This window comes from Gavia stellata, chromosome 17 (assembly GCF_030936135.1).
Source record: "Gavia stellata isolate bGavSte3 chromosome 17, bGavSte3.hap2, whole genome shotgun sequence".
In the NCBI taxonomy this organism is placed as follows: Eukaryota; Metazoa; Chordata; class Aves; order Gaviiformes; family Gaviidae; genus Gavia; species Gavia stellata.
The window spans coordinates 16428159-16443909 of NC_082610.1; the positions used below are offsets into that span (position 1 = coordinate 16428159).

The 15751-nt window shown below is 38.6% G+C and overlaps 2 protein-coding genes across 2 annotated transcripts in view; one reads left to right on the top strand and one right to left on the bottom strand.

The window, feature by feature from the left end:
* The window catches only part of KCNC1 (potassium voltage-gated channel subfamily C member 1), a 129081-nt gene extending 127716 nt beyond the window's left edge, over positions 1-1365 (top strand). The window contains exon 4 of the mRNA XM_059826163.1: positions 1184-1365. Within this exon, the coding sequence (XP_059682146.1) occupies positions 1184-1365 (182 nt within the window). The remainder of the gene's footprint in view (positions 1-1183) is intronic.
* SERGEF (secretion regulating guanine nucleotide exchange factor) overlaps positions 1-15751 on the bottom strand; it is a 152405-nt gene that overhangs the window by 5689 nt on the left and 130965 nt on the right. The window lies entirely within an intron of this gene.

Sequence of the window (15751 nt, forward strand, 5' to 3'; positions counted from 1 at the left end):
TTTACAGCAGGAGCACTGTCTTCTTAGTCGGACCTTCTCTCTGCCTATACTTGTATATTGTGTAATACAGCAGGAACTTCAAACTGGGTCAGGGCCTCAAGGCCAACTGTCAAAATATCCAATTACAATATACAACTAACTATTGAATAGAGTCAGAAAACAAGATGCCTAGTATGGCTTAGAGAGCCACGATGCTATGTGGAGTACTGGAAAACGGAGCAATAAGGCTACACATCTCCTTTGAAATTAATTTCATTTGGGAAAGTCTAATTTCTAGTTTCTCCTTCAATATCAGTATCTATCCCACGAATGGCAAACAGAAGAGGATTACAGAGCACATCTAATCTTTCCTATCCTCATTTCCATAGCATACCAAATGCCAAGAGTTACAAAATGAGAAGGGGAAAGAATCACGTTTATGATAATATACTTTCCGAGCGCGCAGCGAAGGGCAATGTAGCACATCTGGCACATCCTGAAAACTGTATATGGGGAGGGAGTCCAACATACAGCAATGCAGAGAAGTAGGGAAAGATACAGTAAGAATGGCACTTACCAAACAAAGCCTTAGCAGTTTCATACAAACATGCTGTGCATTTTCCTATGCACTGTTTTAAGCATTAAGCAAATAACTGAGCCTATGCACTAGAGGTAGTGCTATCTTGCTAATATACAATGACAATAGAAATTTTTTTTCTGTTCTCACAGGGCACTTCAAAGCAGAAGCTGAATGGCTCACCGCACAAATTAATATGCATCTATTTAAAAGAATCATTCCACGTTACATCCAACAAGCCATGGTTTAGGTTACCATTCAGGCTAGATAATGGCTGATTTTATTTTTTCCTTCTCAGTTATGCATTGCCATTTTGAAGACAAAAACACGAGGAAGAAATTCACAAAATTGTATCCTAGCATTTACAAACAACATACTTGCAACTACAGATTTCTTGGGCTGCTGCACCTTTACAGTTTCTGTGGTGAAACTGAAGTCCTGTAAGATGGAGATGTTTGCTTCGCTATGCATAGGTAGCAAGGAGAGAAATCTATTGCAAGGATTAACTGTTCACGGTTCTGTTTACACAGGGAAACACAAATGGTACTTATTATGATGAAAGCTCACAGGTGCTGCACAAGGTTTTCCTTTTGCTTTTACTCAAACATGTCAATTCCTTCCCAACAGGAAAGCATCTCCAACTCAACACAGAACAAAACCTGGGTTCACGACTTTGTGCAAGACTGAACGTATCTGGTCCACTGACAATACATGAGGATTATATCATACATGAAGCAGCTGCAGTGCAGAGAGGATTAAGCATTAAAGATGCTTTTTTTTACACCTGTAGAAGACAAGAAAATCTTTAAGTTTTGCTCTCTTAAGTACAGGACAAAAACACCTGACAAATTAGTTAATGGAGAGATTTGTCTTGAGGCTCTGAAAGTGGCACTAATGTCTCCTCCATCAGAATATCAGGCATGGCAGAGTGACATTCATTCAGAACTTGCATCCATGCCTCTCAAAATGACAGGCATTAAATGTGTCACAGTGCTTTAACTTTGTATGACCAGAACTAGACAATCATGATCTCATCACAGAGCCTGAGACTGCAGTGTCATGACCTTCTGTATGATGTGAAACAGAACATGCAGAAAATACCTTATACTAAGTGCTTAGTAAGAGGTTGCCCATGCAAAATAAAATGGATGAAGTAGTATGTCAAAGCACATCTAGAAGGGTGCGAGTCATTCAAGTGTCCCATGGGACCATATGGTGCCACAGCCATTTGCACCCCTGTATTCTGGGTATAAAGCATTACCATTTCAAATTTACACACACTGTAAACTGATGTAAATGAGTATACAAAGAAAAGGAGGGGACAGCTGCAATTCATTCTGACCTAGAACATTACGTCCAAGACCTAGAATTGAAGGCCATCTTCAGCACAGGCCTAGGAAAAGTAATAGATGATAAAATGAACACAGAAGCAAGAATCTGACAAAGCCCTCAAACTGCATTACAGTATGACATGTACCTTTCAAAGCACTAAGCAAGTCACAGAGCAGGAGAAGGTACAGACAGCAAGATAAGCAGCTGCATGCAGGTGAAATGGTGCTTCTTCCTATTTCATTGGCTAAAGTCAGAAACAAGAGACCCCACTGGACTATCAGGAACCCTCTCCTCAAGCAGAGAGTAGCTAGGTTGGAAAAGAATATTTTAGAAATGCTTTGGTGCTTAACACATTTTATACAGCAACTCTTTGTATCATACATTGGTCTATTTATAAGTATGTAGTTTTAAGGTGATCATGCAGACCAGGCAATATATGGCTGTCAGTCCTTGGTAACTTATAAAAAAATACTTATAATACAACAAAAGGTAAAAAGATATTCCATATAGTCACATTTACCTACAATTTCTTCTTATCTGACTGCTATTCTCTTCCCCTGAAGGGCTGTTTGCACTGAACAAAAGTCAGTGTTTTGTTCTGGGCTTTGTTTCTGAAGGTGTCCTTTTCCACAGAACACGATTCTTTAACTCAGCACCAAGACGCGAAATGTGTAAAGCTTCCATATGGACATCTTCTGTAAAATAGCTTTGTGTTTAAATGGGCTTTAGTTTGGACTTTTCCCCTTCCATTTTCCCTTATCAACCACAAGGCTGCATTTTGGTAAAGTTTCAAGACACATGATGTGAATGTGCATTACTGTTGAGTGAAGTCTAAAAAAACCTGCTTGTTTATACTAAACAAATGAGGGCTTTTTTCCTATGCTTAACAAGTAATCTGAGGTGAAGACCAGAAGTCATAAGCTAAAGTGTTAGAAATGCAAAGAGAAAAATCAAGGAAACAAGTAGACACCGAGTTTCTCAGTTTTCTTCTTACTGATTGAACTAGTAGATTTTCTCACAGCTACGCAAACATTGTCTCAGAAGAAAAGTAGTTGCAACTCAGCAGTGACGTTATTAGGATGCCTTACTTTGCAAAGTTTCAACTTGTAATCTTAGCATAACACAATGGTCCAGATGACTGCTCCCCTGCAAGCATCACAGTGCAGTTTTAACAGTGACAGCACTGTAGTACATGTGTACCTGTGAGAACATCAAAATACCCAGCTTAATACAAGCTATAGCATAGCTGCAGTCGGAGAAAGTTCAAGATGAACTAACCCTCCTTTCTGGGCAGGATTTGCGGATTACGTTTCCTCTGTGCTGCAACTGTTGTAACTGGTTCAAGTGTGCCTATACCACACTGTACTGTAGTGCAAGCGCACATCTAATAAAACTCCTATGGGTCATGTGCCTTGTTTGTCTGTCTCAGTTTTTGTGCCTATTGTTATAGGGATCCTTATACTCGCCACTGTGCTGGGGTCTAAATGGGGTAACTGAAGATCTACTCAGATACAAGAATGGTTGGGTCATTCAAGCACCTAGAAAAAGAGCAAAAAGTAAATGACTTTGTAACATCCTCACATTAACATTGCTGCCACTTAAAACCATCATTCCCATATCTCATATAACATAGTTCTGTGAACTAATGGCATCCCTTTCAAAGAAGAAAATAGAGAGATAAGTTGATACAGCTGTGACAAAGATGAAAGCAAGAAAAAAAAAATAATCCCACAATTCAGACTTCAAACACAGACCTTACTTCAAGTGTCTGTACCAAAGGCAAGTCACATTTGCTCACAGGGGCAGATGAAACACAATGTTTTTACCTGAGGTCAGCTCCGCAGGGCTGGGCTTGTATTAACTTTCAGTTGCAAGTAAAACAGTAGCTGAATACTGAAGAAAAACACTTTAAAAAAAAAAAAAACCACCACCAAACAAACTGCAAAGTAATACCACCACGAACTGTACCCTCAGTCCCATCTACACGGCTAAACCATTTCTCTGATATCAGAGAAGGTTTTCAGGGTCTGCTGTAAAGCAGAACCCAAGTGTTATAGCTCTTCCCATTTCTTAAGGGTTAGAAAAAGATCGGAAACTTTAGCCGTTATCATCCAGTCAAGAAACTTATGCAAAGTAATGAGCCAAATAACATTTACCAGAGGGGAGACACAAATTTTCTTTCCTTTCCCAGGTAACCAATAGCCAGGAAGACCAGGACCTTACGAATAACACCTCTATTTTTTAGCTGTACTTTTAAAGCAATATTTTATATTTTATCAAGTGTTCTAGAAAAAAATAAGCAAATGGTCAATATTGGATAAAAAAGAAGTAGTGGGAAAATAGGCTTTGTCAAGTATAATTAAAAAATAAGCATTATAACATAAAAATTAAAAACAATCAGGAAGAGAATCAAAGCAGACAGCTTCAAAAAAAGAAGTGCCTAGAAGGGAGGATTGGATCTGTTTCTCCAAACATCAGTTCAAAATCATACATGACTGTTGAGTGAAGTATGGAGGAATTGCTTGTTGATATTAAGCAAAGGAAGAGTTCTGCCACCAATATGTGTTAAAAGCAAAGACTAGTTTGCTTAGATAAAAGACAGATTTCAACATACTTACTTTTCTGTCGCAGAACAGAGATTCTGGGCAAGATGTAAAGCGCAGCTTGCTAAGTTTTACCTTTTTATACCTGTATGGACAAATTTCACTCTATTCTCCTTTACTTTTATTCGCTAAACTATTTAATTACAAACCCCATAATTCTTGTTGTAAAAAAAGCTGAGTTTCAATACTGAGCTGGCAAAACCCGAGCACTTCAAGCAACACACAGGGCTAAAGAGACCCTAGCCCTGCAGTGGAATGGACTACATACGGGTGTGCAAACACACCTTTTACAAGCTCAGGCCATTTAGTGGGGGAATAAGCCTGCTGCAGCATGGCTTCTCCACATTTCTACCTTCAGCCTCCTCTGTGGGTCAGATGTCCATACACTTACTCTTCACACCACTCCTGCCTAATCTTCCCTACAAGTGAGCAAGACTGGGAAAGAAATGCAGGCCGAATTTGGGATGCCATTGGGTGCCAAGTGGCACCATTTGAGTTGCTCTGATTAGGAAATGCAAACACCTCTGCTGCATAGGGTTCAAGGTCCATTTTGGGGACACCTCACCACTTCGCCTCCATCAGTGTAAAATGCTCCTACATTCTGAATTGGAGGCAGCTCCTTAAGTAGAGGGAATGTATCAAGTCAGTCCTTGGAAGAAGGCAAGCACAAAAGATTCTCCTGAGATGAAAACCTCCTGCAATTAATAGTGCAGAGATGTTTTCTGAAAGTTTCTGCTCTAGTACATTTTTCTGAACCCTGGCAAAATAGCCACAGTGAAAACAGCATTCATGCATCAGGTGCAGGGATCTGAGGTTGGAAAGTAAAATCTCTCTCTGGCACAGTGACAGAAAGAACAGCTGATGGACAGAGGGATTCAGAGGCACCATGCCAGCTCCAGAAGGTCAGAGAACCAGAATGGACAACGCAAGCTGGGTCCCTGAGATGCCATTTGGCACTATCCCATCTGATCCTCTGCATAACCTCAGGGAGAAGAGGAAACTGATTGGAATCAAGACAGGAATATCTGGCACCATTTTGGAAGGACTATATCTGCCAGAGACCTGGGATAACAAAGTATTCTTCAGGAAAAAAAAACCAACCAAACAAAATCCCAAGTCTATCTCTGAAAGAATATTTGACCAAATTTAGAATTCAAAAGCTTTGCCTTCCTCACTTTGGAGGAAGTGGAAACAATGGAAATATGGGGTCTCCTTCATGCGCTGGCCTCACTGTTCTTTCCTGTGTCCATGCAGAAAGCCAGTTTCTTCCATATTACAGTTGGCACTAGGCTAATCACCGAGTAGGAGCAGCTACGGAAAGCAACCTAGACAGAAGGCTAGACAGAAAAGAATTAGTTAGAATTTAAGGCCACATTTGGCACTATGACAAATATTTATCATTACTCCCAAAGAAAAAGTAATAGCATGAAAGGCTTTTAAGTTAATAAATACTATTAATAATATTACTGAGAAAATAGTGTAAAAGACTATAACCAAATCAGCCCAAACTTATAGTGAAACAGCAAGCTTCGGTTTGCAGTGAGAAAAGCAATACATGATATGCATGCATGTCCACAGGACTCTATATATAACATACAAACAAATGCTATATAAAGTAGTTCTCACTAACCTGCAATATGAATATGAGAGATGCTGAATTTATTCTTTAAACTGCTGGAAAGCAGACCAATCAAATATAAAGACAACAAAGACAATGTTGAGATGTCTCCTTAAATAACTTTTAAACTGTTTTTCTCTGACACTGCTTCAAAGGTCTTGTCATGACTTAAAGCCTGCTGAATACCAATAACAAAAATATTTCTTGTACAATACAGCCAAGAGATCTTTACTCTTCAAGATCACTTACTAACAGAACTGCCTTTATTCATGTGTGAGCCAAAATACCATTTTCTTGACTCTAGAGGCTTCTTAAATCTACCCAGGAACAGGCAAAGCAAGAATAAGAATGTTAAGTGTCCAATCAACTTTCCAGAAGTGACTCATGTTCCCAAATCATTCAAACACTTAAAAATGCTATCCTCCCCAAATGAGAGCCTTTTTTTTTTTTTTGGTGATTATCAGCTTTTTAAAGCTTTCCATATAACTTTTGATACAGAAAGGTTAAAAATAAAGACCACAATCTTTATTTAAAAATACTACAAGGGATACAAGAACCAACCAGGTCAAGGTATTTTAGGATGACCACAGCCACCCATTGTGTCTTTACCAATTTACTGTCCAAAAAAAAAAAAAAGAGAGTAAAAAGAATTACAACACAACTGGCAATACTACACTTAACATTTGTGTTGGTAAAGTATTTGTATGTACATATACATACATGCAGACATCTATTCTACAGAAAACATACATATAATTAAGGATCTTGCATAAGCAAATAGAGGAGACATGTATCTAGTATCTACATAGGTATATGTATGAAGCAGCCAGCATCTTGGCTGTTGCCAGAGAGAGTTAAGTCCAAATTGTAAAAAACTGTTTTCAACAGTGAAGTGACAAAACTTTGAAAGTGAAAGATGCACTGCCCATTTGCCAGTGCTTCGTTTCCCACTCGCATCTCACTCCATCACCATTCACAGCCAGTAATGCCCGCCTCGGGTCTGGCTATCTTTTGCAGAACTCTTTGCTTAACAGATTTCATGCTTTTGGACCTTGCATTAGTAGCAACACACAACACGATTTCTTCTTCTGCACACACCCCTCTGCAGATGATCACTATTGATTTGGAGTACCTCAGTTTCTGGAAGTGGGGTTCAATTTGCCTAAGCCCAAAACATCTATGGTGCATCTACTTACATGCATGTACATATGCATGCACGTATCCATCCATCACCTAGGCACCCAACTCTTTTCATACTCAAGAGACAAACAGGCACTTTCAGAGTGGGGTTCATCTCATCCAAGGCAAATACTGAAGTCAAAAGAATCGTTGCACCACCCTTTTACCCATCTCTTCCTCTCCACTGCCTACAGATATCTGACTAGCTCAGACACAGTTTAAAGTTAAAGCAGACAAATCTCGCCCTAGCTGCCCAGCCCAAGCTGCTTTACAAACTTGTTTTCAGAAGACATCAAGCTTTCTGAAAAATCAGATAGTTCAAAGGCAAAAATCAGAAACCCACTGAGATTTCAAGTGCCCCCAAAATCTTTAAACAATTTTGAGAATACAGATGCAAACTAATCTTTCCAAAATGTCATGTATACACAGACAACTCAAAATGTCGTCCAGTTAAGAAAACCTTCTATAGCATGATGATCAGCACTGCATTAGGTGCCACCTCAGTAAACACCATGCTCTATCTTCATAGTTTTACTGCATCTTTGGTTCAAATACACACTATAGGAAAGGAAAGGAAAGGAAAAGAAAAGAAACAAAGTCTTGATTCAAAGCCAGTTAAGTTGTGTATGATTAAATTTAAAGGGGACTTCATAAGTTTATTCAGCTACCTGATGGATTAAGTTTGTTCCCAATTTCTGCATGAGAATGCCTATTACTATGGAGGAAAACCATTACACTTCAGTAATTTCTTAGGAAATAGGAATTATTTTTACGTCTACATAGTAGCCCTTTATTGTTTAGAACTGTCTTTAAATCACTGTGTTGAAATATGGTTCCACTAATATCAGCAGCTCTGATTTTCAACACCGTCTCTCCTAGCCAATGTGTCTTGCTGAGAGGTTGCTGATGGAACTGTTTACTTTCCAGCATGAAGGGCTATCTTTTTCAGAAATTTCTTAGGGGATCCTTCTAATTAATTAGTCTACAGTTCCCACACCACTTTATTTCATTCTTTTTTTTTCATTAGGTTGTGGGGAGTTTTTGTTTGGTTGGGTTTTTTTGTTTGTTTGTTTTAGAAAGCTCCCAAAGCTCTTGCAGGCAGAAATGTTTCTTGCTCTCTCTGCAAGAGATGCTTTTTGGATGCTTTTCCTACTGAGAAATTTTTTGGCTCTCCAGGGGACAATTAAACAATGACAACTTTGTATTCATTCCAAAGCATAATTCTACTGTTGAAGATTTCATCTAACATGATATTGACCACAACTGTTCATCCACAAGGCAATGTAAGTCAAGTTCAGCCTCATGTCAGCGGGCACTGGCCAGACCCAAGTCCCAGGAGGTGCAAAAATTACTTAGCTGATAATGTGAGTAGGTAACTAGTTCCGCTCAGGCTGACTACATGGATGGATTCAAAGCTGCTTCTCCAGCTGGTAATCAGCAAAGGTCTTACCAGGACTTAAGCAGTGAAGGCAAGCCTTCATGGGAATGACAAGGGGACCAATTGCTTCTCTTTGAAATGAGAAAAGAAGCCATGATGAAAAGTTTGACTGTAGTTGAGAGCAAAAACCTGATTCACAACTAATTCCTTCATTTCCAGCTATCAGTTTCCGTTACTAATGCTTTGCTCCTCTTAGCCCTGTGACACTAAACCTTCTCATTATAGAGGAAGAACTACCCCACACAAAGCAAAAATATAATCCTACTTCCTGAGCTCTAAAGGGCTTCAGACCTCCCCTTCCAACAAATGGCAGAAACCATCACAAGAAACAGCAGACAGCGGGGGACTAAAGCTCTTAGTGCTGCCTGCATTACTGGCCAAAGGCTACTCACCAACTGCTGTTTCTACATTTTCCCACCTTGTCTTGACTACTTTAGCTATTTATATTGTTACGTCTTTAGGCCAGGGAACATCTTTCACTGTCTCCTCTACTACACAGTCTGACCTCACCTTAGGCCCATGGATGTTGTGTAATGAAAATAAATAATGAAAAAACTCTAGAAATCTCTGTTTTATTTAATCATCTATGGGATTATATTCACATTGCTGTGTAAGTCTGGAACTTAAGAAAAAAGTGAATAAAAACCCTGCAGTGAAGGCGTTATTGGGTCCTGGAATCTTGGCTCATCTGTATATTTAGAACATACTTGAAAAATGAACATTCAAATTTAACATAAGATGAGACATCATGCACTTACTTAACTGTCCTTTCTCACATGGTGACTGATATGAAATAAACCTGTCCTACTTTACTCAGTCGTAAAAAGAACTCAAGGAAGGGAATGGTGAAGGTAAGGATGACTTTTTATAGGCCTGCTTTATAGAGCGATTCCACAGGCAAATGCTCCTCAGTGCTTTTGTTTCCCCATCTACAGGCCAGGGACATTTGTCTCTTCCAGGGAAGATTTTAAAAGTCTATGGTTTATAGCAGTAATTCATACTAAATCCTTGAATTAATGGCCATATAGGAAAGAGAAAAGAAAATAATATGTAGTGAAAGTAGAATTCAGTTAAGTAAGTTCAATACAGAGAAGCCATGTTAAAAGCCATTTTAGGGTTCCTGAACGTATATGAGATCTGTTGAGACAAAAAGCTATTCCTAAGAGTCAGTGTTGATTTCAACATTTGTGCTGTACAAACCCTGAGGATTAAGTAAAGCACTGAATTCCGGAGTCAGGAGAACAGTATTTCTGTCTGTATGGAGGGGTAAGACTCAGAGGGCTTTAAAAGGCAACTTAGTCCCTCTTTCCGTGGAGCTGAGATATGCTACAAACTGACATTCTTCTTATTTCATTTTGGTACTTATTTTTTAGCTTCCATTTTCTGCATCCAGCACCATTTTCCCCCAAAAAAGATGTCTTTTGTCCCCTTTCCATGCTGTCCTCATCCATAAAGCATTTCTGCAGACTTCTGCATGAAGAGAGCATTAGCTGCAAGGATATCAGAGCAACCTAGAATTTGCTCTGTACCTGCACACCAGTACTGTCTCTTTCAATCTTTCTCTGCCAATACAGGATTTTATGGAATTGCAGGTGGTTTACTTTCTGTGCAGGAGGCTAAGAGCTGCACCATGTAACTATAGCAACAACTACTGTGAAAGCTCTCGATTTTTATTGACGTGCCTCACATAACCTCATGGAAAAATTTATACAAGTGGAGAAACAGAAAATATTGTGGTGATCTGCATCTTTATGCATTGCTTAAATACTTCCCCCATGGTAATTTGCTTCTTTTACTATATAGTGGTAACATTAAAATAGCATTTTAAAATTCACAGTTTAAACAGCAGTTTAAGCCTCCACAATGCCAAACCAGAAGATATGCAAGCAATCAGCTCAGAAAACACTGCAGCACGTTGCTGTATTTGACAGACATTCATCACTGGGAAACTGACACTACACGAATGGAGAGAAGAAATAAGGAGCACAAATTTTTTTCATAGAGAGTAATGAACATTTGCACAGGGATATACTGAATTATTCATCTCTTACAGACAAGACAAAAGATGAATCTTTCTAAAACATATTTCTCTATCCAAAGGATACACTTTAAAAAGGAGTTTCCTGCACTCACAGAAGCCGAGAACTGTGTGAAAACCATACTAAGATGCTCTGTCCCAGTCTTAGAAACCTGTGACTTGATAGACAAGTTTGACATTCCAAAGCAAATAAAACAATGTCAAGCTCACAGCAAAATATGAATATGCCGCAGTCTGAAATGGCCTCAAGTATCCTGGAAAGCTACCAAATCGCTTACGTTGAGCTTGAAAATGCCACCTCTGAATGTGCTTCCAAGGCCAGGATCCACAGTGCTGGAAAATTGGTCCTTGCTAACGGCCACCATTTATAGCCTTAACCTTTACTACATCACTTCAATTCTCTCCAATAGCTCAAACATTATGAACCAAAAACACTTTCAAAGATTTTAGCAATAACCACCAGACCAAGAACTATTCCTGCTAAAATCTTGACCTTATTGACGAAGTGCATTTGCATGGTCACAGTAATAGCCAGTTTTGCAGTCAGTGAATCAGGCCAAAACACTTCACCCTGGTTACCAGTTATTTCCCATTTTCAGCTCTGCTGCCATGATATATTTCTCTAAAAAAAGCACAATAACCCCAACCACTTTTTTATTCTAATCATCATCCATACCGAAAATCCTTAATAGCAAGGTTTAGGGAAAACTACTGAGCTGTTAATATAGCTCTTCTGAACCTAATACTCTTGCAGTACACAATGCAATCTAGGCTGCCTAGAAAGGATGAAAATGATGTGTTGCTATGGAAACAGGAAGGCACATGTTTAGGTTGCTCATCCCTGAAGAGCTGCCCCACTAATATCTTTAAAGCCTGCTAATAAAATTTTAATCAATAATTAGAATAAAGTGAATTTCACCTCCTGTTTGACACCAGAATCTTGGTTCAGACACTGTCAAGCTCTTTTAATGTTCCCTGCATCCAGCTATGCCCTACTACATTAAGAATGAATTTATGAACAAACAAAAATGTCAACATGTGCTTATCTAATTCAGCTACTTAAAATGATTATTCCACCCTGCAATAGAAACCAGCTTCCCAATTTAAAATCGTGTGCATGTAGGGATGTGCTTTTTAATTTATTAATTGATGCACTATACCTCCCCCTTAAACAAAACAAACAAAAAAACCAAAACACACACAAAACAAATCAACTCTTCATTTATTACCGGCTTAAGGCCATTGACAAGGGATATGCTCACTAAGAATGTGACAATTACCCCAGTACTGGAGTTATCATTCACCAACTCCCCTAAACATCTGCTATTTCCTAGAAATGATAGTTTCCATCTTACCATGATTTACCTGCAGACAGATCTTCCAAAACACTGGGGCTTATGAAGTAAAAATGCATTTCCAGACAGCCAAACAGAAAACAGGCCAAGTTATTCGCTGGCAAAACTCCACTTCTTTCACCATTATAATAGCAGAAAATCTGGCTCCAAACATGCAGCCATTAATTATCAGTACAGTTAACGATGTTGCTATACCTATTTGTTATTACATTGGGAAATCAATTAGTAAATAGCATTAACAAAGTCTTACTTATCTATTAATTCATTCTTTATAAATAACTAAGGACAATGTTAAGAATATCAGAGTATGCTAATAAACAGAGTTAACAAGCTTTGTATTCTGGATCACAAAACAGGAAAGCAAAGCTGAAAAGACAAGAAATCCATACTGTGAACAAAAGAGGCACATAACATTTTTTTTTATGTAGTCACAAGTTATAAATTATTATTTCTTAAATTTAAATTAATTTCCATTAATGTATACAATATTTCTCTTTTTCAGTATTCCTGGCAGAAGGACTCCAGTGGTCCATTCTGATAGGAAGAAAACCAACTCCCATACCTACCAACCATGAGTTCTTACTGCACTGAGATCTTGAACCAGAATATTAGAAATTCCAATGTCAGAAGAGATACGAGTGACAACAGCAGCAATACATCCTGTAAAGAGGACACATTTATCTGGTTTCAGCTTCAGAGATTTAGAGTAGGGGTGATTTTTCACACTCTGCTCCCAGAATACACCAGCACTTTCAAGAATATGGCAGTCTCTCTATCTGCTGGTATATTTGGGCTTGAAGTTTTATAGAAAAACCCTGACACTAATCTCCTGTTCAACTGTACAAGATTTTTAAGGTGTTTGTTATTTTTTAAATTAAACTTGAAATACACTGATTTCCTCAAAGAAGAGGAACAACATTCCTATTTCCTTTTCCTGGCTTTGTAATTAATATGAAGACATAATAATTGCAGGCACAACCCTCCTCCAAACCAGGATCCCACTGTGTAGGCATTACGCAGCAGCTATATACATAGCTTCGGCTTGCAGCTGAAGTTGGTGATATTTCCATTTTTCATGAGAGCACTGAAGTATTTGAAAAAATCCAAAACCTTTTAAGACCAGCATTTCCAAAAAGATAAGTAATTGCACTTCACCCACCTTGGGAATGTTTAGCACATTCAGAAATCCATTTTGAAATTCTATTTTGTTTTTATAACAGAACATATAATCTCAGATGGATGGTGAGCTAGGACAATTTACCTTTATAAATCTTATTTAACTGGGGCTTATAAAAATGTATTCCACCAAAGCTCTTCAGAACAAACATTCAGTTCTTGATAGAATATATTTATCCAGAAACTTAAAGGAACTAAAATTGTTTTGATTTTCCATCCTAACTAGTTCTATTTTTGAATATAGACATATTTTTGATATATCACTGAAAAGTCAGCATGTTTTCAAGAGAAGACAAAAATGACGAAAAAGTTTAAAAACACTCTTGGTTGTTGGTTTTTTTTTTTAAAGCGACAATGTTTTCCAGTTGATTTCATTTTCAATGCACATATTTCTTCCCCTAAGGTATCCACTGTGATATTTAAAAGGATTTATTTGCTTACAGCTAAACAGATGGTATTTACCCACATTACAAAACTCCTGTCATACAATACAGGCATTATTTAACCACCTTCTCTTAGGAGACATACTAGGGACAGCAGGTCGGGACAGAGTCACATGCTATCTGGAAAGGCTCACACACACTACACATATATTGTTCCTACTCCAACCGTGCAAAAAAACCCCTGAAAACAATCATTATCCAGTTTTATCAGCAGGGTAAAATACAATCAAATCTCTGAGTATTTTGCTAAATAAGTATGTTAATTCACCCCTTCAGCAATAAAAATTTGGAATACAGTTCCCCATGGCTCAGAGGGTTAATAGGACAGCATTTCATTCCTGTTAGTTTTTAAGGGCTTGTCTGCTCCCTGGGCATCTGCGCTGGCTACCGAACTATTTTCAAATGCCCTTCCATTCAGGCATCTCTCTCCTGAGCATCAGTCACAGTTACGAATAACAAAATAAATGCTTCAGATCCCACAGCACTAGCTCTGGCTTTCAACAGAAAATTTTGGAGACAAACAGCTTATGGAAAACAGAGAATGACACAGTGACATTTGGAGTACAGTACCCTCAGCTTCTCTTCCTCAGGAAGGCTTCCCTTTAGTCATGATACTTTAGCTAATTCATACTGCTTTTACTGCCTAAAAATCAGCGTGTGGCTTCACCATTCTCACTTCTTCCATGTCTGTATTTTAAACCCAACTTTTTGTTCAGAACTTTCATGGATCCCAGACAGGAACAGCCTCAGGACATGGAATAATTTAGGCTGGACCTCTGGAGACCACCTGCTCCAGCCCTCTGCTTGAGTGCTTACCACTACACTGCTCCTATTCCTTGAAATTACTGCACTGCTGTGATACACTTTGCACCAGGCAGTGTATGCAGAGAAACTGCTGGGTGCAGCTAGGTAAAATCTGAGGCAGCTTAATGTTTGCTCGTCTCAACCAAATTTCCCATTTTTCCAAATTTTCAGGATCTTGCTTTTCCTCCACTAGCACTTCTCTGCAGACAACAATCCTCTTTCTTTGCTAGGAAACTCAATGTGACTCTGCAAAAAAATCCTCTACATTAGGCAGCTCCCAAATTGTATCATTTTCAAAGAGGGTTGGGTTTTCAGCTTGTTCTTTTATTTTCTTTCTTTTTAATTTAAAAAGCACATACAAAGCTAATTTCTGCAGATAAAGTAAAATGTACCACGTGAACCAGGCAGACTGGCTTTCTCATTGGACATTACAGGGTTGCTATGATTCAGACATTACGCTTTAATATTTAAATTTCCACAAGCTACAGATATGCTGATATAAGACAAAGGTCAGAAGGTTGATCTATTCTGAGATCCATCTCAGAAAAAGGTCAAAAACACACTTTGAAATCAGATTCTGTTTCTGTCTATTGGAATTTGACAGATTTCAGTCACTTGAGTAAGAAAAGATTGCCAAAGCGGAATCCAGCAGTACAGTGCAGCTTTCAAACGATCATGAGGAGACACTATACTGTCATTTCCTTTGTCCTTGGTGGAAAACGTAAGAAATGGCAAATTGCTTTATTTATACACACCGGGCCCCTTTGTCCTCATCTTTATTTTCAAAGTGCTCTTTTTACACAGATTCACATTTATTTACTGCTTGAATTTTGCAGTAGCGCCATACCACTTAACTCCACCCGGGAAATTTACTCTGCAGTACTATTTTTGCCTTCTCTAAAATTTGGCAAACCTGGCAAACAAGGAGATTTGACAAGCTCCCTATAGCTCAGGGCATCAGAATCATGAGGCCTCAGTGTGTTTGGGGGTGGTTATGTTTCCTTTCTTTCTTAAGTAAAGAAATCTTTATGCTGATTCTGGTCTTAAACACTGCATCCCGAACAGTGCGACAACTGGGGAAAACAAGATCTACAGTGTCAGCCACTTACATGTGTTCTCACATAGTCACCATCTGTTTGGTAGTCCCAGAAGTCAGCAGTTCGTATCACAAAAAGCACTGTCATATTAAACACCCTGCTGACACAGAGA